General features: G+C 41.1%; 1 protein-coding gene across 2 annotated transcripts; it reads left to right on the forward strand.

Moving 5' to 3' along the window:
• Positions 1-196: 196 nt before the first annotated feature.
• hace1 (HECT domain and ankyrin repeat containing E3 ubiquitin protein ligase 1) lies at positions 197-26,524 on the forward strand. Of its 2 annotated transcripts, XM_084357729.1 has the most exons (23): positions 197-282; positions 1,992-2,096; positions 3,036-3,111; positions 3,237-3,368; positions 4,400-4,482; positions 4,761-4,857; positions 4,955-5,056; positions 5,179-5,285; positions 7,190-7,340; positions 7,800-7,874; positions 10,352-10,656; positions 11,072-11,140; positions 11,297-11,384; positions 12,796-12,907; positions 14,358-14,455; positions 14,578-14,665; positions 14,799-14,948; positions 16,897-17,093; positions 18,592-18,723; positions 20,163-20,261; positions 21,146-21,216; positions 21,301-21,414; positions 23,517-26,524. In XM_084357729.1, the coding sequence occupies exons 3-23, from the start codon at positions 3,049-3,051 to the stop codon at positions 23,617-23,619; spliced, it is 2,436 nt and encodes an 811-aa protein (XP_084213855.1). In that variant the 5' UTR covers positions 197-282; positions 1,992-2,096; positions 3,036-3,048; the 3' UTR covers positions 23,620-26,524. The 2 variants fall into 2 exon arrangements, with proteins under 2 accessions (XP_084213855.1, XP_084213856.1); XM_084357730.1 differs by lacking the exon at positions 7,800-7,874.
• Positions 26,525-27,769: the final 1,245 nt, after the last annotated feature.

A 27,769-nucleotide genomic window follows, 5' to 3' on the forward strand; every position in this document is an offset into this window, starting at 1 on the left:
GTAGTGTATTAATGTTGGCACAGTGTGATCTCAGTGCCTGAGGTAGAATCCATGTTCTGTGGCATGTTTACCTGCTTCTGCCAGTAGTGACAAGTCTGAGCATGTTTTCAGTTGCCACTGCAGGGGAATGGTGATTGTATTGTTATTGTCTCCAGAAAAAGTGCTCCATTTGTTCCATCCTGTCTCTAAAAGGTCAGTGTCAGAGTTGCTGCTCAACTCCAAGTTTGATGTGAACTACGCTTTCGGACGGGTGAAGAGGAGTCTGCTGCACATCGCTGCCAAGTAAGATATTGTTTTTATTTACATGTAAGCCTTGGACTCTGCCAGGAACCTCCCTCCTGTTGAGTCTATCTAGAAGAACTGCAAACAAGGACATGGGGAGTAGGTGTGTCAGGAGAGTCTGTGTGAGGTTTAGCCTTGTATATCAGTAGTGTGTGCCGATGTGTGGGTCCACAGTAGAGCTAGACTGGCTGATATTAGCTTAATGCATGTCGGCTGATTATCAACAAGAAATTGCAGGGGAAAAAAGCCAATGTGGGTTTGAGGTGATTTAGAAACAGTGTCACTGTTACATAGTTGGTCCATCAAAGACAGTGTGCAGTGGACTTTCTAACTGTAAAATGTCCTGCTCAAAAGAAACATTCACTTCTCCAAAGTGCCAGACCCACTCAGGTTGGTCCAACATTGAACTGCCGTCAGGTGCAGATGAGCCTCTCTGCTTCTCTCAGACACTCTGTGGCTGGTCCCAGACAAACACGCATGCGAAGAAGCTGAATGTGGAGGTCCTGGCTGCTGTGGTGACACGTGGTCTGGAGTTGTGAGCCCTGGCTGGAATCACTGGCAAATTTTCAGAAACCACTTTGGAGACGCTTACGGTTGTGAAGTGAACATCAAATTAACAGACTTCTGACATCAACTAATGGGAGCAAAAACAAACAAAAAAAGTATTGCATTTATGTTTTGGTTGAGTGAACATAGATATATCATTATCAAATTAAAAAATTCCCAAATATTATCAAGATCAGCCTCAAAAAGTATTAGTTGGACTGTAAATCAAAGTGGGCAGGCAGGGGGGGGGCTTATTTGTGTTGATCATGTGGTTTCCATTAGGTGTCACATCACTGCAGTACACCTGAACCATTTCTCAGCAGCTGCAAAATCTACAGGCAATAAAGTGATTCTATTGATCGAGGGATGGGCACATATGGATCTCTACCCTCCTGATGATATCGGAGTGAAATCCATCATTACATTTTCACTCTACACATCTCAGTATCTTGTATAGCACCCAGTAGCAAAGTAGGCCTGGGCGATATGGCTGAAAAGTCTGTCAGGATAGTGAAGTGTCATATCGGTCAATATTGACAGTTATTGATCATTTTTAATGACCTGCATTTAAATATGCAGTGGGTAACATGCAGCAAAGAGCTGCAGGGTGGGCTCCAACCCTGGGCCTATGCGGTGAGGACAAAGCCCCTGTACATGGGACGTGTGCTCTACCAAATGAGCACATTTTTAAATGTAATAACAGGCCAATCAGGAGCAGCAGATCAAAACGAGGCATCGTACTGCATGCTACAAAAACAGCGTTTAACGCTAATGAGCTGCACCTGCAGCAGCTCGTAACTGATGAGAGTCCTCTCTTGTGGATGCCAGTCTGAGTAGTTTAGTGGCACTGTGTGCACAATTCTCAATTCTAATATAACATAACAAGAACTAAGCACACCACCCATGGAGCTTAGCTAATCAGCTATCCCAAGGCTCCTGCTAACTAACCTGCTCACTATCTCCAGTGAGGTCTATGGATTGTCCAAAGTAAGAGGGACACTGTTTCTAAACAGAGATGTAGCAGTTGATTCTTTGAATGCCATTGTTTAGTGGTACATACAGTGGAAGTTCAGGAAGTTTTAAGGCTGTTTCTTTGTTATTGACACATCTGTCACATATTAAGCGGAGGTGGTGCACTAAGTAGCTCTGTGTTCTGTGTCCAGCTGCGGCTCAGTGGAGTGTCTGGTTCTGCTGCTGAAGAGAGGAGCCAACCCAAACTACCAGGACATCTCAGGCTGTACTCCTCTGCACCTCGCTGCTAGGAATGGGTATGAGCCTGTATTAGTTTACATGTTTGTGTGTTCAGTTGATGTGACATTTGGTCCATCCACACGTCACAGTACTACACATGTCCAGTTATTTGCTGATTCTTCTTATTTGGTTCCTGTCTGACCAATCTGCTATAATTTAAAGGTCAATAATGGAAAAACAAAACTTGGTTACATTTCATGTCACTTACTTCTCTTCTTTAATGCAGATTCACTTGTGCCAATTCATGTCAGAATAATCCTGAACTTCTTTAAAATTGTTTGCCTGTAGGTTAAAGGTGCACTATGTAGCTTTAGAGAAGAAATTCAACGTCAGTTTTGATATTTACAATATTAATGAGGTAATGATACAAACTCAATATGTGTCTTTTCCATCAGTGAATAAACCAGCTGTTCTCAGAGGAAAATAAGGTCCCAGAACACTGTTTGAAGCTAGAAAGGTGGCAGGGTCCACCACACATAAACATAGTACAGTATAAAGTGTGTTGTCCTTTAAGGTCAGTTTGTTTATTCAGTCATGAAAACAAAGAGAGTTTTATTATTTAGTTTGTTTAGGCAGAAAAAAATCAGCCAATGAACATCTTTCTTTGCTCATTAACATTTCTAACACAAATCTACAGACTGCTCCTTTAATAAGCTACATAACAATGTAAAAAAAAGTCCACTAAAACCTTCACTCATGTCACTCACTGGAAGCTTCATCTGGAACGAGGAGTAGCTCGTCAGACTGTCGTTGTCGTGTGAACACATCTGAATGGATCCATTCCTTTGATGTCTCTTTTCAAATCCCTGCTTTTTGTTGAATCTCTTTACATGTAGTCACTTGTATTCAATGGACTGTCAAGGTAGCCATGGCTGTTAGGAGTGTACAATGGCATGAAACTGACTGGCTGTGTATGTGATGATACCGATACTAAACACTTTCCACTGTTCCCTCAGACAGAAAAAGTGCATGGGCAAACTATTGGAATATAATGCTGATGTCAACATCTGCAACAATGAGGGACTGACTGCTGTGAGTAGAATGGAATCCTCTGGCTGGGCTTCATGTTGTATTGAATGTATTAAAGACATTGTAATCAACTGTTAACTAACTCCTGCAGTCAGGATAGTGACTGTCCATGTGAACCTCTGGTGCAGATTCATTGGCTGGCAGTGAATGGGCGGACGGAGCTCCTCCATGATCTGGTTCAACATGTGTCCAACGTGGATGTGGAGGATGCCATGGGCCAGACAGCTCTACATGTAGCTTGTCAGAACGGACACAAAACAGTAAGCAGATCCAAATAATCTCTTTAATTGAAAAATAATGTATGTGCTTTCTCAACAGATCTCGGCCTTTGGTGTGATCAGTCCTTTGGTTCAAGCCAGTGACGTCCAGCTGGGTGTTGGGAGCTTTTTGGCCTGTAGTTTGAGAGCACTGCACCTGCAGTGCCAACAGTAAAGTCACTGTGGGAGATGTATTTTGTAACTGTAACTTGTACTGTTTTGTTCCCTCACAATACCTTTTGCTTGGTGTGACTGTAGACTGGCTGGTTATGCCTGGTTTTGGAGCTGAAACACAACTTGGCTCTGACTATAGCTGAGACTGTGACTGGGTGGCCACTTTTTACAGCACCTCAGAAAGTAAAATTATTAATTAGCACCGGTCGCTCACCAAATCTACACTGGTGAATTTAATGATTTATTGCAGCCCCCAACCAGCCCTCCCTTATTTATAGACTTCCTTTTTTACACAGACACAAGTAAATAGAAGTCTAGCACCTCTGCAGATTAACCTCTTTTATGCTTATAACCAAATTATGTTGTTATAAATAATACGAACTATTGTAATGTATACATTTTTTTTTATCTCTCACTCACCTCCACACACCAAGCAGTCTTATCAACCAGTGATATGACCCAGATTTAACCACTTTTGGGAAACACCGGTCCCATTAAATCCCTTTTATGATGAGTCACACAAATCAGTTTTGTGTCTTATGCCGGTAAGTAAGAAGCAGAGAGAAGATAGACCTTCAATTCGGCGGCCTTGTGGTTGAGTTTCCTACTGTGACCATAGCGTTGGCCAACCACAGCAGGCACACCCCTGGGGCACACCCATTTGTGCTGTGCTCCCTGCTGGAGGATGGAGCTACTGTCCGACCCTGGCCCTCTTCTAGGAATTCTCATTTTAGAACCTTTTGTCCTCTTGTTAATGATACAGTTGTTATATAACGAGAATGTAGATACCTTCTTGTTATCCTGTACGTCAGTGAAACATTTCCCTGCATGTGATATTAGTGTGTGTTATGTGTTCTCAGACGGTGTTGTGTCTCCTGGACACTGGAGCTGACATCAACAGGCCAAACGTGTCCGGAGCCACGCCTCTTTACTTTGCCTGCAGGTGAAGTCATCAGACATGTCGGTGTAATGTTGTTGATTCAGTGTGGTGTCACCTCACCTCTTTTACACTTCCTCTTATTCATGGGTAGAGATGCACTTATGCATGGGCATTTCCAAAACTGTCAGACTCTAAATTTATCAATATTCTTTCTTAAATATGCTGGAATATTAGGAATTGTGATATTCTAACATGCCCCTATCGCTCTGCATATTTGAGTGCCAGTATTTAGCAGTCAATCAGTCCAGTTGGATTGAAACTGGTCTTGTGTTATTCTGTAGCCATGGCCAAAGGGACACAGCACAGATCCTGCTCTCTCGCGGTGCCAAATACGTTGCTGATAAGAATGGAATCACTCCTCTGGATCTCTGTGTGCAGGTGAGTTTGTCGCCACCTCTTAAATTTTCATAAACGTGTTGTGTTACTCAGTTTATGATGAGCTCCTGTGGTCACTGTCCCTCCTGTGTGTATTCAGGGTGGATATGGGGAAACCTGCGAGATCCTCATCCAGCATCATGGCAGACTGTTCCAGACCCTCATCCAGATGACACAGAATGATGATATTAAAGAGAGCATGGTATGATCAGTTTGTCTCTACAGTCATTGATAAACTTTGTGTATCGACTTCTATTGATCTATTGATGTGTGTGTGTGTGTGTGTGTGTGTGTGTGTGTGTGTGTGTGTGTGTGTGTGTGTAGCTCAGGCAGGTTCTGGAGCATGTCTCTCAGCAGAGCGACAGTCATTACCAGAGGATCTTGACCGGTCTTGCTGAAGTGGCTACCACCAATGGACACAAGCTTCTCAGGTATAATTGTACAGATTTCATATACGTATTTGTTGGGTGGCTGTGGCTCAGGAGCAATGGAAGGTTGCTGGTTCATTGGCTGGCTGTACTGAACCCCAGATTGCTCCTGATGAGCAGGTTGGCACCTTGCGTGGCAGCCTCTGCCAACAGTGTATGAATGTGTGTGTGAATGGCTGAATGTGACAAGTGTTGTAAAGTGCTTTGAGTCGGTCAGTAGACTAGAAGAGCACTGTACAAATGCAAGTCCATTTATCATTTTATTTGCTCTCTTTCTTTTAAGAAGAGAGCTCAAAAAGTTTGAGGAGTAGGTGATGACTTGATCATCCAGGACCTCTGCATCCTCAGATGAGGTGACCTACACTATGAGCCATTGAGGACATACAATGCCATCTGCCTTGTCACATTTTAAGGGCACAAAATGACATGGGCATTATGGCTGTTTAAAGATATGATGCTGCTACAGCACCCCCTATTGGCCAAATGGCACCAAACGTGTTGTAGTCACTCAGACGTCATCTCTACATGGCCAATGAATTTGGTTGGAATAGCACAGTGTGTGTTAAGAGCATATTGTATTTTTTTGGACTGTATGTAGTGTTTGTTGGTGTTTGTGAGATAAAGTCAGTTGTGAATTGTGAATGAAACCTAAAGTTTGAGGTGACTGACAGTTAAAAACTGAGAGAAGGATCTTATCAGAAAAAAACACATTTGCATCCTCACTCAGCAGATCGGGAACACCTGTGTTCTTCTCACCTTTTAACTCTACTGAGTGCTGCCCTCAGCAGGGTTCAAACTCACAACCTTTGGATCTAAAAGGGACTTTAAATCCTGAGATTTAAATGTGAGGAGACATTGCTGGCCGCACCTTCTTCCAAGTTGAGTTAATGACATCATGTGTGCCAGAATGGGGTATATTTGTCTGTTTCAACTTAAAATTTTGGCAATAAAAAATTTCACACATAAATCTTCGGGTTCATTTAAAATATTTTGGGAGACATACACCGATTGCAATTGTCTTTCTTTCTAAGAACTATGATTAAAAATTAATTAATCATGATAAATTAATTATTAATTTTATTAAATAACTCTGATATTTTCTCCAAAATGGCGCCAAGCTACAGGACCTTCTCAAACAAATCTCAAAATAAAGTGCTTCATTACCGGACAGAGCTTTTTGGACAAATAACATCCAACTGCCTCCACTTTATCTTGCATGTTTTATTTTCCAATAAGAAAACAGGTACAACAGATCAGATCAGAATAACACACATCGAGTAACGTCCCTGTCTCTGCTCTGAACTCACAAACAGGTAGCAGAAGAGAGAAAGCTCTCATAAATCGTGACTGTAAGTGACAGCAAAATGCATTAAATACTCTCACACTGAGCTGAAATAAATAAGGTAAATAACAAAATACTTTGTTTCTTTCTCTTACTTCGGGCTGGCAGATCCATTGGGTGGTATGTGTATGTGTGTAAATGTGACCAGCACAGAATTGGATATATCTGACACTGATCCACAGTCATGGCCGATCATGTTGAAAACCAGCCAATTCTGTTGATCCAACACTGAGCAAACCAGAAAGTGTTCTGCATGCAGGACAAATACAGCAAGACTGAAGGGAGCTGTTTTTCTACTTTAGATCTTTCTGAGATGATGTCTTTATGTTAGACACAGTGTGACAGTCAGCATCTCACAGGGAAGATAAACCCTGAGAGGAAATAGAGAACCAAAGATGTTTTACGATGTTTTGACAAAATCACTATTCTTTGTTTTATTCAGCTGCTTCTCTGCTTCACTGACTGCAGACACATGGAAACATCATGCCTCCCTGCATGGCATCTATCTTATCTGTGACAGTGTGTTTCCTTTAATTTAGTTGTTTGTCCCACTGTCCCTCTTCAGCCTGTCCAGCAGTTATGAAGCTCAGATGAAGAGCCTGCTGAGAATCGTTCGTATTTTCTGCCATGTGTTCCGCCTGGGGCCTTCATCACCCAACAATGGCAATGACATGGGCTACAATGGCAACAAGACGCCTCGCAGCCAGGTCTTTAAGGTAAGTAGGAGGTGTACAGTATATACAGGATACTATGTTCTGTGCAATTTGCAAAAGTGTGAGATTACAATTCAGACCAAAATGATTTTTTCAATTCAAAACACACCAGTTATACTTTTTTAAAAGCATGATTTGGTTAATGCTTAATTCTGGGATATTTGATCAGAAATGTCTGCACATCGAAAAAAAAAACACGAAAGCCAAAAAAATAATCTGCTCTTTGTTTTTTGTTCCTACAACATATATGTATATATACATATATATATATATTTTTTTTACTGATGATTGCTGTGCAACATTTCAATAGGTCCAAGATTTCCACCAAGCATAACACAGCACAAACCAACATGGTATATAATGCTAGTGCAGTGCCCGTTAAAAACATGCTGTTGGGCACAGATTATCTGGTAATGTGAGGGGTTTACAGATCCAGTTTTAAGCCTCCTGAACTGCTCACAGACTCATCGGATGATGACATCGGTACTTTCTGAGCCGGACCACAACAAACAAAGAGAGAGGCATCCCCATGTAACGGTAAACATTCTCGCCCTTGAGGCAAACATTAGCTAGCATACTGCTGTTGACAGATACTCAAAATCTCACCTCCAGTTCTCGCTGAAGAATAGAAAACCCGTTTTGACAGCGTCTCTCCACTCATCCAAACTTGTTTAACCTTCTGCTTTAGTTTTTTCTCACTGATCTTTGTTTTGTTTGTCTGCTCCCGCATGAGATCACATGATAGTGCTAAAGCCACACTCCCGCTGCTGCACAGAGCAGCGTTCACTGTTTATTCAAAACTTGAAGGGTTCTCGAGAAATTTGAGGGAAGTACATACATAAAGACAGACAGAGATTCCTTGCTTTAAAGCTAGATATATCTCAAAGCTATGACAATAGGCAACACCTAACACGTAACCACCCAGTCAGCCATGTTTTCCTGGACAGTGGAGTAATCAACAACTACAGGTGACAACAACTGAGGAGTAAAACAAGAAAAAGATAGAACATTCAAAACAAACCCCAAAGTTCCCCTCCACACATGTGGTGCAGGATACATTAAAGTGATCCGTGTCTGACATGGTTTCTGCAGAAAGGAAAAGTGTAATTACAACATTAAAATCACTAAAATGTCCTTTTCCCTTCTCCCTCATTAAACATTCCACAGCATATGAAAATGCAATTATTTTTCATTTCACAATGACACAAGATGTCTCCTACTGGAGTCTTCAGGTTTCCACATCACGCTTGTGTGTGCTGAATATTGGACCATGGTTGGCTTTTAAACTATTTGTGATGTTACAAATCATGCCTGTAGGCCTGCCTCTTAAAATCACATTTTCAATGAGCTCAGATAAAATGTACACTTTAAACAGCCTTTTAGTGAAGTTAAACTCTGCACATACACCAACACAGTGAAGCTCAACAAGAAGAAAAACACAGTTAGACTATTATGACAAATATATTGTTATGGAGCACATAACCAACAATAAGAAACAGGAAAGTACAGAGATATGAGTTCATTTAGAAACAGTGTCTAACTTGTCCACCAGAGAGCACTAACAACGATTTATTTCTCATTGTAAAATGTCTCGTTCACTACATATCTAAGTTAGGGATGTAAAGAAACCCTCCCTATAAAAGAATAACTGAACTGTTTTAAAGTCATTCAGCCCATAAGTACACTGTCTGTGAATGAGCACAAATTCTATCTCTATCTAAGATCAAAACTTTAATTTAAACCTACTTTCCCACTCTTTCAAATGCCTTTTTAGCTGCTACACAACTACCCACAGTATTTAATAAGGAGAGAATTTTCAGTAATTAGCCCAACAAAACATTACTTTTGTCAAACATGAATGTATGTGATTAAATGTAAATGTAAAAGCAGTTAGAGAAGCAATAAGATATAGTAGAAACCATTTATATGGTGTTATGCCATTTTCCTCTAGAATCTCCTCAAACATGTCATGCAGAGTGAACTGGTCATGCCCTCTCTGAATTGTATCTCACCTCCAGCTCCAGCAGCAGGCCTGTTCATCAGTTGCGCATAAAGTGCTGCTGTGTGATTTGTTTAACATCCACATACAAGTCGGGGTCCATATATCTGGGATCCAGTGAGGTTGCAATGCTGAAAATGGGATCAGACTCTATTAGAGCAAAGCGTTGTTTTAACACCACGGTCTGTGTCAGCCTGCACTTAAGACATCTCAGGGCCCTCACTGCTGAGGCATTCTCAGAGACAGTGTATTATTCCTACACAGGTGACTTTTTCTTTCACTTTTATTTGAGAACAAACCCGATGTGCTCAGAGCATGTTATGGAGTACAGTAAGTAATGGCTGCAGTCCGGGGCTGGACAGCCCGTGTACCCAGCGCAAAATTGCTGAGACACAGCGGTTTAACCATGGCCACCGACATCGGTGAATGCCATCTTATTTGCTGATAGGCCAGCGTCAGTCAGCATGGCTAAGATCGGCTGATAGCAATGTTAGGCAGATAAATTGGTGCATCCCTAATCTTTGGTCAATAATCAAATTATTTTATAAATTTTCATTTACCAGACCTGGTGACTCAAAAAGTCACTGTTATGAGCTCTGTGAACGAAATCACCTCCATTGTACTGACGTGTCGGCAAAAATAACCCAAGTCAATCAGAGACTGATATCTCAAAGCCTGGCCAAATAATAACACTACTCTCTGTTGCTAGGTAGCACAAGAGGTTCGTCAGGAAATATGTAATTTACTCTGGACCCTTTAAAGCAAACTTCTGTGCTGGTATATCCTGAAGTCCTTGAAAATCCTGATTATGTCCTTAACCTCAAGTCAGTTCTCAGCAGGACTCAGTTCTTCTTTGAAATTACTCTTGCAATCCCAGATAAGGTGAAAAAGTTGCTAAGGCCTTGAATGAAGCTTTGTGAAACCTCAGACCCCAAAGGTCAACATCTTTCCCCTCCACTAATGTCTTCATTTCTTTTCTCGTTGATCCCCTGCCCTCCCGATGGTCTGGCTGCAGCCGTTGGAGCTGTTGTGGCACTCCCTCGATGAGTGGCTGGTGCTCATCTCCACAGAGCTGGACAGAAACAGGAAGAACCCGTCTTCCTCTTCCTCCAGCAGCGAGATAGCCTCTCTGCTTCTCAAACAGCGGGAGGTCGACCAATCCAGCTCTACGCCGAAGCTCCCCTCCCTACTGGACCCTCAGATTGTCATGGAAAATGAGGTGTATGCCGACGGGGAGGACGTTATTTCCATGACAGCCAGTCGTCTCAGCGCTGTGATCCAGGGCTTCTACATGTGCTGCTCCTGTCAGATGCCACAAGGGTCTGTGCTCAGCCTTCATCTGTTACTACCAACACTAAAACACTACCTGCATTAAGAGAAGCTACCCACTGCAACATACATCCAGTGCAACTGATGTCAGTGCTCTGCTCACAACTTACATTTTAATCTCTTTGTTCGAACCCTTCTCCAGGTAGATAATTATACTCAGTTAGGTCATTAAAAATGCATAAACAACAGCCAAGAGAGACTGTTATTGACATGCCTGCTGAATGAGCTGTCTTTGTTTCTGTTTTTGCTGCTCCGGTCCTTTCCATCATCATCATGACGTCTGATCATTTTCAGTGTGGAGATAGTTCAGTTGAGTGATCTGATTGTAAAACAGATGCAGTTGAGGAGATTTTCCTTTCTCACTCCATCTCCCCTGTTCTTCACCCCCCTCTCTTTCCTCATTCAGAATGACGTCCCCTCGCTTCATCGAGTTTGTCTGCAAGCATGACGAGGTGCTCAAGTGTTTTGTAACCAGGTGAGTCAATGTGGCCTTGTGCCATACTTCAACCTCCTCGCCCAGAGACTGAGTATCGATCGATCAACTTCTTTCCTCTTAATTTATTTCCTCTCTGCTCTCTTGGTTCTTTCACTTCCTCCTGTCTTATTTCTCTCTCTGCCTCCTCCTTTTCAGGAATCCAAAGATCATCTTTAACCACTTTCACTTCCTCCTGGAGTGTCCAGAGCTGATGTCACGGTTCATGCATATTATTAAGGGCCAGGTAAGACACAGTTAGTTATTGTATTAAATGTTTCAAAGGATTTCATATTGGAGCAGAAGTTTAAGAGCTAAATTCAGTCAACCCAAAAATGTGTTCTGTTTACTTATGGACTAGTAAAACTCACTTCATTCAAACTTAACATAAACAAAATAGAATTCAACTACACAGTCTTGATTTGTCTTTCCACAAACTCCTCTGGTTTGGTGGAAATAAATCTTCAATTAACAGAGTAAGATATATGAAAATATTCTCTATTCCATTTTCAACTTTTGCTGATGCCGACTCTCCCTCTCTCTCTGCCTCTCCTGTCCCAGGAGTCATAGTCCTGATGGGAGCTGCTGTTAATCACCTCCTTACTGTATCCCCTGTTGTCAAAATAGAATCTGTCAGTCTCAGAGGCTGTGTTCAGCCCCAGTCTGGTGTCCAGCTCTTCACTGGTTGCCATGACTGAGGTGACTCCAGCCATCATCCATGGTTGCAGCTAACTCCTGTTAGCTAATGTGCAGCTAGTGGCTACAGCCAAAGATAGCTACAGCAGAGAGTACAGTCAGCAGCAGTTAGCTGTTATGCTGCCCCCCATAGGTTTGGAGCTACCTTCAAATTCTGGCCATTTCTTACAAATTACACCTTTTAAAGGGTCTCAAAGTGTACCCTGTCAAGCTAATCAAGAGTCAGTACCTTCTAAAGTAAGTCATGATTTAGTAGCTCCAAAATACGCAACATTTCTCCCATCTACCTACACTGCTTCATTTGTTTTTCATGCAACTACACTGTGGCTCCGAAAGTGTTTACCTCGTTCTTCATTTTCTTTGACAAGTAGCTCTGAGTCTTTATGTTTGTATCTTCAGGGACTTCATGGAAAGTGACTTTGAAAGTCCCCTGTCTTCACTTCAGCATCATTTAACAGTGTTACAACCATGGCGATAACACTTGTCTTAAGTTCCATTTATACGGCTTCATAAATTTTAAGTGCTGCTCGGAGTTGTGTGCTGTTCACTCGCTCTTCAGTATTCATATTTGAGCTGCAGCATTCGTGCCTCGTTACCCATGGATTATGGCTCGCCTGGGAGTAGGCCCTTGTTTTAATTACAGACTTTAACCTGTGAATTTGATTTCATCTGCTGATTCCTCTCTCGGTACGCCCCGCAGCCCCAGGGGAAAAAGCCTTTCTTTCTCTTCCACACTCATCCTTCACTCTACCTCCAACGCTTAGAGAACAAAGGCATATATTATGCAAATAGACCCCAGCCTCATCTCTGTATTACAGACAAGTATTTTAGCACTGAAAGCTCTCGGAGCCATCGGTTGAGACCGAAAAATCCACATTCTGAGAGTTAAAAGCACAGCGAAGTGGTAATTAGTCTAGGAAAGTGCTGTGCAGTGTGGGATGAAGTCTTGTTTTTCCCCTCAGCCCTTCAAGGATCGCTGTGAGTGGTTCTATGAGCATCTGCTGGCTGGCCAGCCAGACTCAGACATGGTTCATCGGCCGGTCAATGAGAACGACATCCTGCTCATCCACAGAGGTAAAAAACTGCATTCACCACCGACACTTCCAATGTTCATATAGAAAGAAAAGATTATACCAAAGTTGAATCACTAATGAAATTTACACTCCAATGTAATTTTGCCTCGCCTTTATTGGCAAATGGGACAGTCAGAGTTTTTGTGCCAATTGTTGGTCCAGTGTGAACACGTTTTATTTTGGCATTGCTTTAAAAAACTCAAAGGTTGGTTGAATAATAAAATCATGAGTTTTAGGGATTATAATACTCTGAGACATCTAATTGTACATTGTCCCTGCGGCACAATTTTTTTAAAGTAATCTACCAGGAATGCACGCTCACATGTTGGCTAACATAGTGAACCATTGACACCTTATGCTGTGCCTACATGGTGGTCTGTGGATATGGAAATGAATGAAGGGCCTGTATTTTTAATGCTCTGGTCATGTTAGTCTAAACAGCACACCTTCAGATCTCAGTCCGTACTGACCTGTGGTTGATCTTACGGCTGAAGATATACTTGCTTTTAAGAATGCGTTCTGGTGCGCAATAGGGCTGGCTCGCAGTTCCTACGTTCGTTTGGAGTGTTGGTTGTGCACGTCCTCAGAAATTTAAGCTACACATATGCAAAATGCAATATGCACATGGACAGTAGGAGCAGAGCTGGGCCAGTATGGGGGTGTGACAGGGTCTTCCGGATGTCCAAGCTCCTCACCCTATTTCTAAGACTGAGCCCAGCCACCCTACAGAGGTAACTCATTTTCGGCCTCTTGTATCTGCAATCCATCGTTTTCCGCCAGAGAACCATGGCCTCAGACTTAAAGGTGCTGTCCTCACGGTGTACCCCCCCCGTCCTGTACTGTCCTGCCCTGTGTTTGCCGAATCATAAGGTCTTCTTGAATCCCTCTTAGTCTGGTCTCTCCCCCGAGACCAATTTGCCTTGGAAGACCCTACCAGGAGCTATTGCCTCCAACAACATAGCTCCCAGGATCATAGGAACACACAAACCCCTCCACACCAGTAAGGTGGCGATTTTTTGGCACACTTTTACAAAGTGCTCATTTACATTTCTTCTTAGAGCACAAATCCAATGTAACAAGTAGCATTTTTTTCAGAAAAATGCAAATTTTTAGAACTAGTTCCTGTTTCCAAAAATGATTTCCAGCAACATCCACTGCAGTTTGTTAGTTGTGAGTGGTAGAACCCAACTGCAAAAGTAGAGAGTAAAGTAAAGATGCTCCTTGGTGTATTTGATAAAGTGATAAAAATGTCTATTTCTACAGTTTCCCTATAAGCAAGGTGACAATACATTGCCAGCTTCTAAATGGAATTTGTCTCGTCTATAAAAGAAAGAAGAGGAAACATGTAGCTCTTTCCCTGACCACATTTCCCACCTGATCTCTCCCCATCTGTTACTCCTCAAAGATTTGTGCCACTGGGTACTAATTCAGTTTTGCTGTTTCACTAACAGAATCCATCTTCAGGAGTAGTTGTGAGATGGTTTCCAAGTCCACCAACGAGAAGCTTAAACAGGGCATTGCTGTTCGCTTCCATGGCGAGGAGGGGATGGTAGGTCTCAAAATTCATGACGCTGAATGCTTATCTGTTGGCTTGTTTCAGCCGTCAGCTGATGGTCTCATTGAATCCAGCCCAGTGAGTTGAGTTGTGGTGTGTGTTTCTGTTTGTTTCAGGGCCAGGGTGTGGTTCGGGAGTGGTTTGACATCCTGTCCAATGAGATCATCAACCCAGACTATGCTCTGTTCACTCAGTCAGCTGATGGTACAAGACATTTATCTTTCTGTGACAACATTCATGTGACACACAGAACTTAATTGTGTAGATTGAAGGTGTGTGTGTGTGTGTGTGTGTGTGTGTGTGTGTGTGTGTGTGTGTGTGATTGTGTGATTTACAGGTACAACTTTCCAGCCCAACAGTAATTCGTCAGTGAACCCGGACCATCTGAACTACTTCCGGTTTGCAGGTCAGATCCTGGGTCTGGCTCTGTACCACCGACAACTGGTCAACATCTATTTCACCCGCTCCTTCTACAAACACATATTAGGTAAAGGAATACAGCCATGTGTGTAGATGAGGGTCAGATCAGTGTTTTTAGGGTTCATCTTCCACCTTTAAAATTTGCTTGACACAGTTTGAAAAATCACCTCAACTCAGTCAAACTGGAACCTCTTTCTGGTGATAGTTGAGTCAGATTAAAGACCAGGTAAAAAGACACTCTGTATACCTTCACATCTTGCCTCAGTATGACAAAGTCAGAGATTTTCTGAATTATCAGCAGTGATTGTTGTCCGTATTTAGGTACAGTGTGCACCTGCAAAGTTCTTTTAGGCAAGTCTCTCAACTGAGCAGCGATCTTGTCAATTCATTCAGTCATTCATTCAACCTTTATTTAAATCTCGAAAAATCATTGAGGGCAAGCCTTCATTTTCAATGATGCCGAGAGCACAAATAAAAACAGAATAGGTGCAAAAATGTGATAATAAACAGAAACATTGAACATAATTACAGAGCGAATAAACAGAATGGGTAAAAATGATACCAGATAAGAAGCAATATGACAGAATACCAATAAAACAGAAAAAAATGCTTGAAAAATGATAAGAAACTGCAAACAAACAAATGACATGACAAAAAAAAAAAAATCAGAGGTGCATAAAAGATAAATGGCAGAAAACCATACAGGACAGCACATTGTTAAAAACAGTTAAATTCAAATTCTGAGTAGTTTGAACTCAAAGTCTTAAACTGACCGGTAGGTATAACTGTATCAAGTTTAAATGTACGTTGTAAATTGTTCCAAGCGTATGGAGCACTGAAACTGAATGCAGTTTTCCCAAATGTAGTGTTTACCCGGGGAACGTCGAGCATTATACGATCACTTTAATAAAGAGCTGATATACGGTGGCATGTTGCCCTTCAAGGCTTTAAAAAGAAACACAAACCAATGCCCCCAGCCAGTTATTTCAGACTAAAATAACCGGGCCTTTATCTAAATGAATGAGAGAGAGCCATAACTGCACTTTGTGAATGTATAGAACCACTGGTCAAATCTGATAAAAACTACTTAAAAAGTTTGGTGACTTTGCCCCAGGATAAGGTTTAAATGCATTTTCTGCACGTTATACCTCTATACAAACTTCTTCTAAGGCTCAGTTGGAGTGCGGTGACGTGATGTAACACCATCAGCCTATTCCATCATAGCCCATGGACTAATGTGAGAGTTATATGTCTTATGTTTAAATAACCTTATTCATTAATCCTGTGTATTAGCGTGATATTGTCAGTGCAACAGGATAACTGGCTGACACATACGTTCCTGGTTCAGCTGTAATGATTGGCTTTTGGGGGGAAGTAGCGGGATCTGTGTTATACAACCACTATCTCTGGAATTATAGAATTCTCTATTCAAAATGCTTTCTGAGGTGTGTGTCTGTGTCACTGGAGCGGCGAGCAGCTACTTCAGAATGACTTTACTAACTAATTATATTTCCTGAATCATGCATTCTCCCCATCTTGGTCCAAATATCAAAACACATTTGTCCAAAATTGAAATAAGAGCTAACACTTTTTGTGCATTTCTAAGGCTGAGAAGGCAGTCTCCTCTGTCCATTTATATACAGATATTTGAAATTTTATGTGCCTGGTTATGTATATTTAATATTTTTTAAGCAATTGCTGAGGGGAAAAGTCATTCCATTCAAACATTAAGATATATCTTGGGGAAATTGGAATGTGAAGCCCCAGTGAATATCAAAGTTTCACGTTTTATGTTCATTAAGTTTGAAAAAAGCATTCGTCATCACATGATCCTACACCCCTTCAGCGTTGTTATATATTACAAAATGTATACAGTATATTAAAAGATGTTAAATTTGGTGGACAGTTTTAGAGCATCATGTATCGTACTTTCTGCATGTTTAGTGTAAAATAAACTTGATCCAGTGGTCTTAATATTCCCAACTATATTAAATGCATGTGTGTGTGTTTTCCAGGTATCCCTGTGAACTATCAGGACGTGTCATCCATAGATCCAGAGTATGCTAAGAACCTGCAGTGGATTCTGGACAACGACATCAGTGACCTGGGTTTGGAGCTCACCTTCTCTGTCGAGACAGATGTGTTCGGGGCGATGGAGGAAGTGCCGCTCAAACCTGGAGGCACCAGCATGCTGGTCACCCAGGACAACAAGGTCAGTCACACGAGCACAGTCTGATGCTAGATGTCACCGAGTGTCAACATGATGCAAGAATTTGTTTCGTTGGTGAAAGGACAAAGCTCAATACAATGTGCTAATGCCCTATCATATTATTTTTTATTTTTATTATTATTATTTTATCTTCACTTTCATTTCCCTTTTCTCTCTTGTGTTTGTCTACTTCTTTAGTTCTACTTTTCTTTTCCTCTGTGTGCTGTAAAGCATTTTGGATCAACAGTGTAAAATGCTATATAAATAAAGTTGAGTTGGGTTTGTTTGAGATATTTTTCTAGTTATTCCTGAATAAAGTTCCTGTGTTTTTCAGAAGCTTAAAGTTGCCATAAGGCAGAATTTGCTCATTAGCATGCCATGCAGTCACCGCTTCTCTGTTTTCCCACTGGTGCTCTGACCCACTGATCTCACCCAGCTGAGAAAACTGTCTCCCGTCACCCCGACATTCATCCCTATGCCACGTTTAAAAGGGTCTTCGTTTCTGCATCATATGTTTGTAACTTAGCTGCTGTCAGCCTCAGAAGCTTCAGATTTAGCTATATTTTCTGCTATGCCGAGGAAGCTAAGCAAAGAAAACGCAAACAACAACGGCACAAATGAGAGAAAAACACTAACAGCAGGCCGGAAAAAAACCCCCAAAAAACTGAGTGTCTTGGACTGGCCTAACTGATCTGGTTTGATAAAAAATAATAAACGGGACATGGAAAATGAATGTTAGTGCACTGAGCAGCTACAAACTTCTTTTCATTTTCTCTCCCACATGTCACAAACGGCAACAACTGCTGCCTTACGGCAACTCTGAGAGGACACACTACTTTTTTGTGCTGTCTGGTGGGGGACCTTTTAAATCGCAGTGTGACGATGGTACGGGGCTCAGAAGTCGATGACTGTCAACGTCTATCGGCCCAACCCAAGACACGAGAGTCGTATCATTTTCTAACTCTGGGCAAGAAAGCTGAATGGCAAACAATCTTTATTCGCTTAGATTAGCTGATATTGTTATTATGGTTATATTGTTATATTGATAATGTTGTGACATGAATTTAAGCCTCATCATCCAACAATAACTTGAATCATCCAAAACCCCGTCTTCTCTTTTCCTGAATTATTTTCTTTTCAAATTGAATCCCAGAAGGTGCTTCGGTTCTTTTGGCTAAGGAGGACACTGCACATTGAGTTGTGTATTTTTGTGTGTCATACTGCAGCGTTGTGGCTGAAGGTGGCGTTAATGACCGGCCTAAGCTCCCCTCTGGTAAATTCATCCATAGTTAGTCTCCTATGAGCGATTGATCTCTCTCCTGCAGCTTATTGCCTGGAAGGGTCCTCATTAGAGAGTGCAGTTCTGCAGTGCTCCTGCAGGTGGCAGTGTCTTTTAAAGAAGAGAGCAGTCACACAGGAGAAGGAAGAATAACTATGTATGAGCTCTGTCTCTCATCAGTGTTTCTGGAGGACTTTGATCTATGTGTGTGTCCTCTCTCAGGCCGAGTATGTCCAGCTGGTGACGGAGCTGAGGATGACGCGAGCCATCCAACCTCAGATAAACGCCTTTCTGCACGGATTCCACACCTTCATCCCCGCCTCGCTCATCCAGCTTTTTGACGAATACGAATTGGTTCGTAATCCTCCTCAGACTTCCCTCCTTTTCCTCCTTCTCCTCTCATCTGTTGCCTTTTACAGTTTTACATTCTCCTTGTTCCACTTGGCCTTCCTGCTCGCCTCTGATGCAGGGATTGATTAGCCATTATAGGGTGAGCTGGGACGGCTGGGGTCACCTTGAAACCCCTCCCTCTTCTCCAACTCCATTAGAGGTTGTTTTTCTGTGTGTGTCGGCAGACTTGATGTCCTCACTCCTGCGGGAATCAATAGCGTACCATGATGATTATCCCACCCTGGATTTGTTGGACATGCCTCGGTCATGCTGTCATTGCCAAACAGCCTGTTTGTTTTTTCACAGCTGTTCACTGTTCTCTGATCAGTTCCTGTCAGACGTGTGAATGTTCAGTGAGTTTAAAGGGGCACTATGTAGTTTTGGAGAAGAGTTATTATATTTACAATATTAATGAGGTAATAATATAATATGAAACTGTGTTGTCCTTTAAGGTCAGTTTGTTTATTCAGTCATGAAAACAAGGAGAGTTTGATTATTTAGTTTGTTTAGGCAGAAAAAAATCAGTCAATGAACATCTTTCTCTGCTCATTAATGTTCTTCACCAGAGCTACAGACTGCTCCTTTAAAAGATAAAGTTACAATATTTTATATGTATATGACTGTCAACAAATCCCATGCGCAGAGCCGAACCAACACTAAATGTATTAACTAACAAATGCTGTGTGTCCAAAGTCTTCAGTTCTTTCTCTGTGGCGTGGAACTGCAGTTGTTGTCAAAGAGTCAGTGAGACACACGCTGACATGTTCCGTCATTACCATAAACAGACAAACCACACACACTGTCCTGCTGCCCCCAAATAAAAACTATATATTTGTTTGGTGTCAGGGCTCCAAGATGCGACTATTTGGTTATGCTGTGATTTGAATGAAGAAAAACATGTGTTTTCAACTTTTTTTTTCTGTTGACAATCATTTATATAATGTGTTAAGCATCTAAATGAATTATAGGGTGCCCCATTTTTGTTGGCTTAGGTCTGCTCATGAGATTTGTTGACAGTAAGAAAAATATAAAGTAACATCAGACTATGTTGTCTGAACCCAATCAGCAGTATGAGAACTTCACTTAAATAATAAATAACAAAAAAAAAAGAATGATTATAAAATGTGATAACTAGAGAGCACTGGTATCTGATCAGTACTCGGCAGATGCTACGAGATGATGTAGCGAAATTGGTTTGTAAAGAGAAACGTGATCTATGAATCTCTAAGAATGAATGAATGCAGCTGAGCTATCCTTAGTTAGCCAGTTTAGCATTCAGGCAGCCTTTAATGAATCATATCAGAGGTCAGTATTGGTTGATTAACACAAATTTGATCGTGTGTGTGTGTGTGTGTGTGTGTGTGTGTGTGTGTGTGTGTGTGTGTGTGTGTGCGCGTGCACAGGAGCTCCTGCTGTCAGGGATGCCAGAGATCGATGTGCAGGATTGGTGCAGGAACACTGAGTACACCAGTGGCTATGACCCTCAGGAGCCAGTCATCCAGGTGAGCTCTTCTGCTTCCAGCCTGGCGGATTGAATCCTTTCAACTAAACAACTGTGTTTCACTTCAATCATCTGGGGGTCGAGTGACATTGATGTTACCATCTTGTAGTCATGGATTAGTTTGAAATAATTCAAGAAAAGAAACATTTACCAAGCAAGGTGTCCGACATCAATGATTTAAATGTGGGACTATAAAGAACAGTTGGCTGACAGTTTCCTGGGTAGTTCTGCACCACAAGAGCAGAATCATTTATGTCCGAAGGGATGCAATGTGTCATCAAGCTTGATGTGCCCTCGATCTTCACCACTGTCTGTGATGTGAGCGTAACAGAGTTGACACATCTCTATAATAAGCTTTGCTTCACCTAACCTGGATATAACCAAGGGAGGGTTTATTGTCCTTAGTTCGCTCAATTTCAGTTTGTGTTCTGACCCATCTGGAAGTGAATACGTTGTCACAGCCCAGCACAATGAGTATCATTTCACATTTTGAACATAGTTAAAACGATAGTCATTATTCCCAACTAGTAAAAAACAGTAATGGTTAATTAAACTTTACTTATTTCACTGTTCACAAACAATGAAATGCTCTATAAACCATTTATTCAACAATTGTAATTTGGTGCCTATTATACTTTAAATGGTTAATAAATAATCTGTAGTTCATCTATAAACATTATCTGTCTTAATAAATGGTTTATAAAGCATTTAACAGTGATCTACTATTGGTCACCCTTGCCATTTATTAATGATGGTTATTATGAAGTGTTAAGAAGGGTGTGTTTTGGACCTGTTTGACTTGACCACAGGTCAAACAGAACCTCTGGGTTACCTGACTCTCTCCTCCTGTGAGCCCATGGCTAATCTGTCTGCATCTTGTTGCAGTGGTTCTGGGAGGTGGTGAAGAGCCTGACCCAGGAGGAACGGGTTCTTCTGCTACAGTTTGTCACTGGAAGGTTTGTCTGCTGGATTTCCACTCTGGTTCTGCATACAGAAAAATGTGTGAATGTCTGATGTAGTGAAGTCTCCTTCTCTATCAGCTCCAGGGTTCCTCATGGTGGCTTTGCGTACCTAATGGGTGGCAGCGGTTTACAGAAGTTCACTGTTGCTGCAGTGCCATACACCTCCAACCTACTGCCTACCTCTAGTACCTGGTAATGACTCTTTCTATTCATGTGTATTCTATTATCCTTAACTTGTCATGGTGTCATGTCTCTGCTGGCACCTGCTGCAGTCTTTGCCCTCAACTGAGTCCAGTTGGCTTTTTGCTTGCCACTCTCTAGCAGGCTGGAGAGGCGGCTCTGTTGTCAGTTCCCCATACAGATGTTACATTTTTTATATCTTTGTTGACAAGTGCAGGTTCTGCATATTTTACATTGTGTGTTGTTGCCATGTGATACCATGATTAATTTCCAGTAGTAGTTACTTGTTTCCTTATGCTTTCTGCTTTATGATGTATTATTGTTGAATTGTTTGCATAACCTGTAAACAAAGTTCACTTTTTTTCTACTGTACACTTGTAGTTAAGTAAGAGATAATGCCTGGCCAGGTGTCCATTAACAGGAATTAGAAGGCATTAATTCCTGATGATTGACACCTTGAAGGGTATTATCCTGCCTGTACCATGGTCAGCTGCCAAAGAATTTAGAAAATTAATTTAGACTATTAATTGGTACCACTTTATAATTATAATCGCCATCATTAATAAATGATAACTTTCTATATAAGTAAACTTTACTTAATATTTATTTTACTGTTAAAAACAATAAAATGCTTTATAAACCATTTATTAAGCAATTATAAATGTTTATAAACATCAGTTACAGCTTTACAATAAACATGTCATTGTTTGTTAACAGTGAAGTAGGTGTGAACTAAAGTATAATTAACTGTGTTTATGCCATATACCTTCTAATGATGGTTATTATAAAGTGTTAACCATTAATTTATATTTGCATGTGTTTTGCGATCAAAGTTTTTGACAAGCAACAACTAAGTACGGGTTTACCTAATATCTGGAACATTCATTACAATCCCATGAGGTTCTTATGCAGTGGAAACACGCTACTAGTAAATAGGATGAACCCAAGATACGACGTAGCAACAGAAGATAAGCCTTTGGCTCGGCTATTAGCCACAATACTAACGTTATGCTAGCAAGATTCAAAATCAATAACATTGCGTGCGGTCGACAAACAGTAAACATCATCTGCCGGTATGTTCAATTGATGATTTTCACTGTTGGCTGTAGCATGAGGAGGCAAGTTGAAGAGCGAGGGGGATGTTAGATGATCGCTTGGTACCAGTAAGGTGAGAGGGACAGCGTAGGCTACTTCCTGCAGCTTGTGTTACAGGCAGCACCCTTCAGTGAGGGACTACACTCACTGTTGTTGTTGTTGCTCATTTTAGATTTATTAAAATTCTGACTTTGACTTTCCTCTCCAGAACTACACAGTGCTCCTTTAATTATTTAGTAGTGTACTAATTGAGCACTGTAGAACTGATGTTAAATTAATTTCCATGAATCTTCCATGAATTTACAATATGTCAGTTTCTTTCCAGGAAATTATGGAAACTATGAGACCTGTAAAATTAAGTGTTGCTGAATATTTTGTCTCATGAGTTGCAATCCCAATTTAAGGTTACTTAAAAAGAAAAAACAGCTCAGATTGTACGGTATATGTGCAGGAACACAAACCTTTGGTACGGTTCTGCATTGACAGGCATTGATTAAACTACAGCTCAAGATGTCTCCCTCCTGTCAGGATTTTGGAAATCCAAGGGATTGTACTGAGTGAGTGATTGCAGCGGTGCTCACAGTTGGGCTTGTCTCAGACTCATCTTACTGGGTTTACAGCCTCGATTCAGTGTCATACATCACACTGTGCTGGTAACAGTACTGCTGAAGTTGTTGTTTCACTCTTCACCAGAAGAAACAAAGCACTATAAGAGACATACAGACCTCGTACAAGCCACTCTAGAGCTTTAACTCTGGGACATTTGACAAGTATTACTCAGCACTAGAGGGCAGTGTGTCTCTTCTATATTGTTGGCATCTTCACACACTAAAGACAGTCTGAAAACAGGGAGAGGTCTTTCTATGGCTGAATGTGCAACAGGTCATTTATATCACTGTAGGTCTGTCTTTAAGATAGGTATGAGGCATCAGCACACCACCGTTGGCTGGATAGATTGTCATTACCACTATCTTGACCATGTCCACCCCCCTCCCCCCTTTGTTTTCTCCTCTCTACAGTATCAACATGCTGAAACTCCCAGAATATCCAACCCAGGAGGTCCTGAGAGACCGGCTGCTCGTAGCGCTGCATTGTGGGAGCTACGGGTACACTATGGCATAAACATCATATCAGTTCCTGCTGCTGTGAGGTCTGCAAACTCATGCAACACTCTAACCTCCTCCGCAGACACTCTTTTTGTAGTCAGGCGCTGCTTTTGCTGGACAAAAAAAAGGGAAATCCAGATTGTTGTAAATGAGCTGCTGGACAGGCACGAGACTGAACAAAGACCACAGCGTCTGGATCTCCACTCACACCTGTGCCACAACTTCTATTTTTTTTAATTAAAGTTGATATCTGGTAATTTATGCAAATGATAATGTAATATCTTTAAATTTGACTATTTTCATGCATACATTTAATCAAGAAAAAACTGCATTTATACCCTGAACTCTCTACGTAACACAGGATAATCACGATAAAACTGATTCCTGCAAGCTTGCTGAATGTCATGTATTGACTGGATGAAACAGTGTAGAATTGATCAGTTTCCAACATTCAATCAATCACCCTACATTATATCCACGTTACAGGTTCACAGTGCAGCAGGGCCAGTATAACAGTACCAACAAACTGGTGTAATTGTACAAATCTTCATCTTCTTGTTTTTCTCAGTTTAGGTTTAAAGACTGTTTTTTTTTTTCATCCCTGGACTTTTGGCCCAGCAGCTCTTCTCTGAACTACCAGAACAACTCACCATCAGGGCTGGAAATGTATCACGTGCTTCAGATACCAGTGCCAATATGTTTACTTATTTGTTTAATGTTATTGCATTATGAAGAAACCAAAATCTCTTATTTTGTTCAACAAAATGAGCCAAACTTGTCAGATGTTCCAGTATTTGAAACTTAGTAAAAACAATGCACTTATGGCCAAAAGAATGCGGACAGCCATTCTAGCTGTATGTGAGAGATGATCTTGTAATTTCTAAACCATGGACATTAACTTGCTGTTATATCAGCCTGGTCCAGCTTCTAGTTTCAGTCTTTCCACCAGGTGTTGAAGCTGGCTGACACCAGAGGATCAGAGATGTTGGGTAATATAGCTTGGCTCACAGTGGGCGTTGCTGTTCACCCCTAAGATGTTGGATGGGGTTGAGGTCAGGGCTCTTTGCTGGCTGGTCAACTTCTTCCACAGCATACTGGGTAAAGCATTCCAAGCTGGCTTTGTGCTTGTTGAAACAGGAAAGGGCCAAACACAAACTGCTGACACAAAGTTGAAAGAATACAACTGTCTAAAATATTGTTGCCGGCTGTAGCCTTCACATTTACCATCATAGGAACTGAGGGGCCCTGACCACAGACCCAATCATCATCATAATAATAATAATAATAATAATAATAATAATAATAACAATTTCAAAATCACGTGAGACCAGAATAAAACAACCATTTCTTGAAGTTGAGAAGCTGGAACCAGCAACTGTTTAGAAAAATCAATAATTCAGGAAATACCTGATCCAAAACTGAGTCGAGACTAAATGTGACCAAACATTTGTGCCAACATTGAGCACTTTAAAGTGCTTCTTATCCACAGCAGACTGAAGGCATCATTTCCCTGCACTGCAGGGATAATTGGGATTTTAGATACGAGGCGGCCTGTGTGGTATGCTGCTGACTTTTTTTAGGTTTTGCCTTGTTTTTTTAACATAGAATATCAGCCATTAGTGACTTAAGCTGTCTGTCCCTTTACAACACCCTTTAGGAGGACTGTAGTTAAGTAAGGCTAACTAGGTCCACATATGGTGACTGCAACTGAGCAGGCCACTTGCTCCATGTATTAGATAGAAGACTTCAAGTCCAGCAGCCAAACTGTTTTTGTTGCTAGAGCTCATGTCTTTTTTTCATTAATCCCCAAATTAACCTCAAAATCCAAAAGACGCTTGATGGCCTCTGTATAGTGTAGGCTGGTTCCAGTAGTTCTGCTCTGAGTATATTTCAATTTGAATCCTCTGAAATGAATAAAAACATAAAGTATCCATTATTACTCCATCAGCATTTCAGTCCTGTTTGGGTAAAGAAGGTCGAAACAGCTTTTATGTTAACTGAAGAAATCAAATATGTGTGAATTAGAGTTTGTTTCTGTGCCTACCCACACTGACATCGCATGTATCAAATTACAATAATGACATTGTCAGCTGTTAAAATAACCAGGCTCACTGGCAAATACTAATATAGAGGGTGCTATCACTGTAGAAAAGTCCGTTAAAAATCATTTTGAGTAAGTATCATTTTGACCAAATAAGTACAAATGAACACCAAGGATAAACAGTCTGGAGTTAGACTGGACTTATCCAGCTGTGACTGAATGTGTATTTGCAGAAGAGAAGACTAAAAACATCTCCGCAGGTATATTACTGTACGGCCAAGATGTTTTCTATTGTCTACATACTGTAGCTGCATAAACACGCCCTTCATCCCTGTAGCATGAAATGCATGTGTCATGTAGTTTACTATGTGAAATGCTTTGTCATTTCTAGGTGAGGATTTTGCTGTGATCTGTATTTGTGCTTCATGAATGAATAACAATCCTCTTTATTGATAGCTTTCTGTTTGTCCCTGTCTGTGACTTTGGCAAGGAGCAATACAAGATATCCACATGACAACAGTTTGGCTTGCAGTGCCAACAAATAAGAGCTGGAATCCTTTTAAACACTTCTTTTTTTTCTTCTTTTTTTCTTTTTGCAGATACAAGCATGCTGAAAATGTGTTTTTATTCTTAAAAAAGTGGGGATCATGTCATGAAGTTTCCCTTCGTTCCATTTGTAAAGGGAGAGTACACTTTGATTTATTATCTATCAGTGTTTGAATGCCTCGCCTGAAATGCTTTTGTAAATTGATGTCAATGTTTATTGAAAATGGAGCCTTTATACATATTTCTGTAAATATCTTCAATATCAAATGATGTGTTTTACCATAAATATATCTTGTGCTTTGAGATTTTATCCAATAAAACATTTTTGACAATCCAGGTGATGTGGTAATGAAGCCAGCGAGCTGCAGATGAAAACATGTCTTATGTTTGTGTGAGGGTAGGAAAAGGGAGGCATTAAGAAGGCACTGTGTGTGTGTGTGTGTGTGTGTGTGTGTGTGTGTGTGTGTGTGGGCGCGCACAGAGCCGTGTGTTTGCCTGGATAGACATATGTGGCCGCAGCGTGAGTGCTGTGTTGGGTCACCAGTTTAGAGCAGCAGGTCTACTGGTGCTAAATGGCCCCTAACCAGCATTCAGTGAGTGCAGCATCTGCTGCAGCTCTGTCCTAACAGCACATTACACTGGCTGCAACCTCTGCCTCGCTCCTCACCGCCACACTGTCAGACCCGTCTTGCTTTTTGAAGCCCGGAATTGATACCACTCCAAAACACAACATCAACAACAGGCCCAATCAATGCCATGTCATAGAAATGTCAATCCTGTACATGTTCGAGTACTATGAAAGTTCTCTAGAAGGTGGTTGAATCGAATAAATACACACAAAAAAGAATAAAGCATTGATGGAAGCAAATAATAGCCAATATTGGTTGTGAATGCTGGAGGCAGGCCAGCATTTCAGTTTGGCTTATGTCAAATTTTGAATTCTTCATTCTCACCCCTCTATTAGGACACTTTATATACTTTATAAATACTGCGACTTCAAATAAATGAAAGCCACCAATTCAGTGTGGCGTCAGCTTTTTCAACAAACCCTAAAATAGTCCACATTTTTCATATATTCTTTGTATTATTCAAAGTTTTTACTGCCAGCAATGTGCATTTGGCATCAGCTTTTGTAACAGCCAGCATTCACAACCGCAAGTTCTTCAGAACTTGCCTTCTCTCGTTATATATGATGTGATAAACCACTGCTGAAAACATGATGTCAAAACTTAAAGGGGCACTATGTAGTTTTGGAGAAGAATTATTATATTTACAATATTAATGAGGTACTAATACAAACTGGTTCCATAAGTGAATAAACCAGCTGTTCTCAGAGGAAAATAAGGTCCCAGAACACTGTTAGAAGCTAGAAAGGTGGCAGGGTCTGCCACATATAAACAAAGTAAACAGTATAAACTGTGTTGTCCTTTAAGGTCAGTTTGTTTATTCAATCATGAAAACAAAGAGAGTTTGATTATTTAGTTTGTTTAGGCAGAAAAAAAATCAGCCAATGAACATCTTTCTCTGCTCATTAACATTTCTAACACAAAACTACAGACTGCTCCTTTAAGTAGGCTAC

Source organism: Pagrus pagrus (assembly GCF_965226575.1).
Source record: "Pagrus pagrus genome assembly, chromosome: 7".
Lineage (NCBI taxonomy): Eukaryota > Metazoa > Chordata > Actinopteri > Spariformes > Sparidae > Pagrus > Pagrus pagrus.

Excerpts from the sequence above, each read along its gene's own strand:
- hace1 (XM_084357729.1), top strand. The coding sequence starts at position 3,049 with ATGGGCAAACTATTGGAATATAATGCTGATGTCAACATCTGCAACAAT. Across the intron at positions 5,057-5,178 it reads ATGATATTAAAGAGAGCATG|CTCAGGCAGGTTCTGGAGCA; the intron begins GTATGATCAGTT and ends GTGTGTGTGTAG. Across the intron at positions 10,657-11,071 it reads TCCTGTCAGATGCCACAAGG|AATGACGTCCCCTCGCTTCA; the intron begins GTCTGTGCTCAG and ends TTCCTCATTCAG.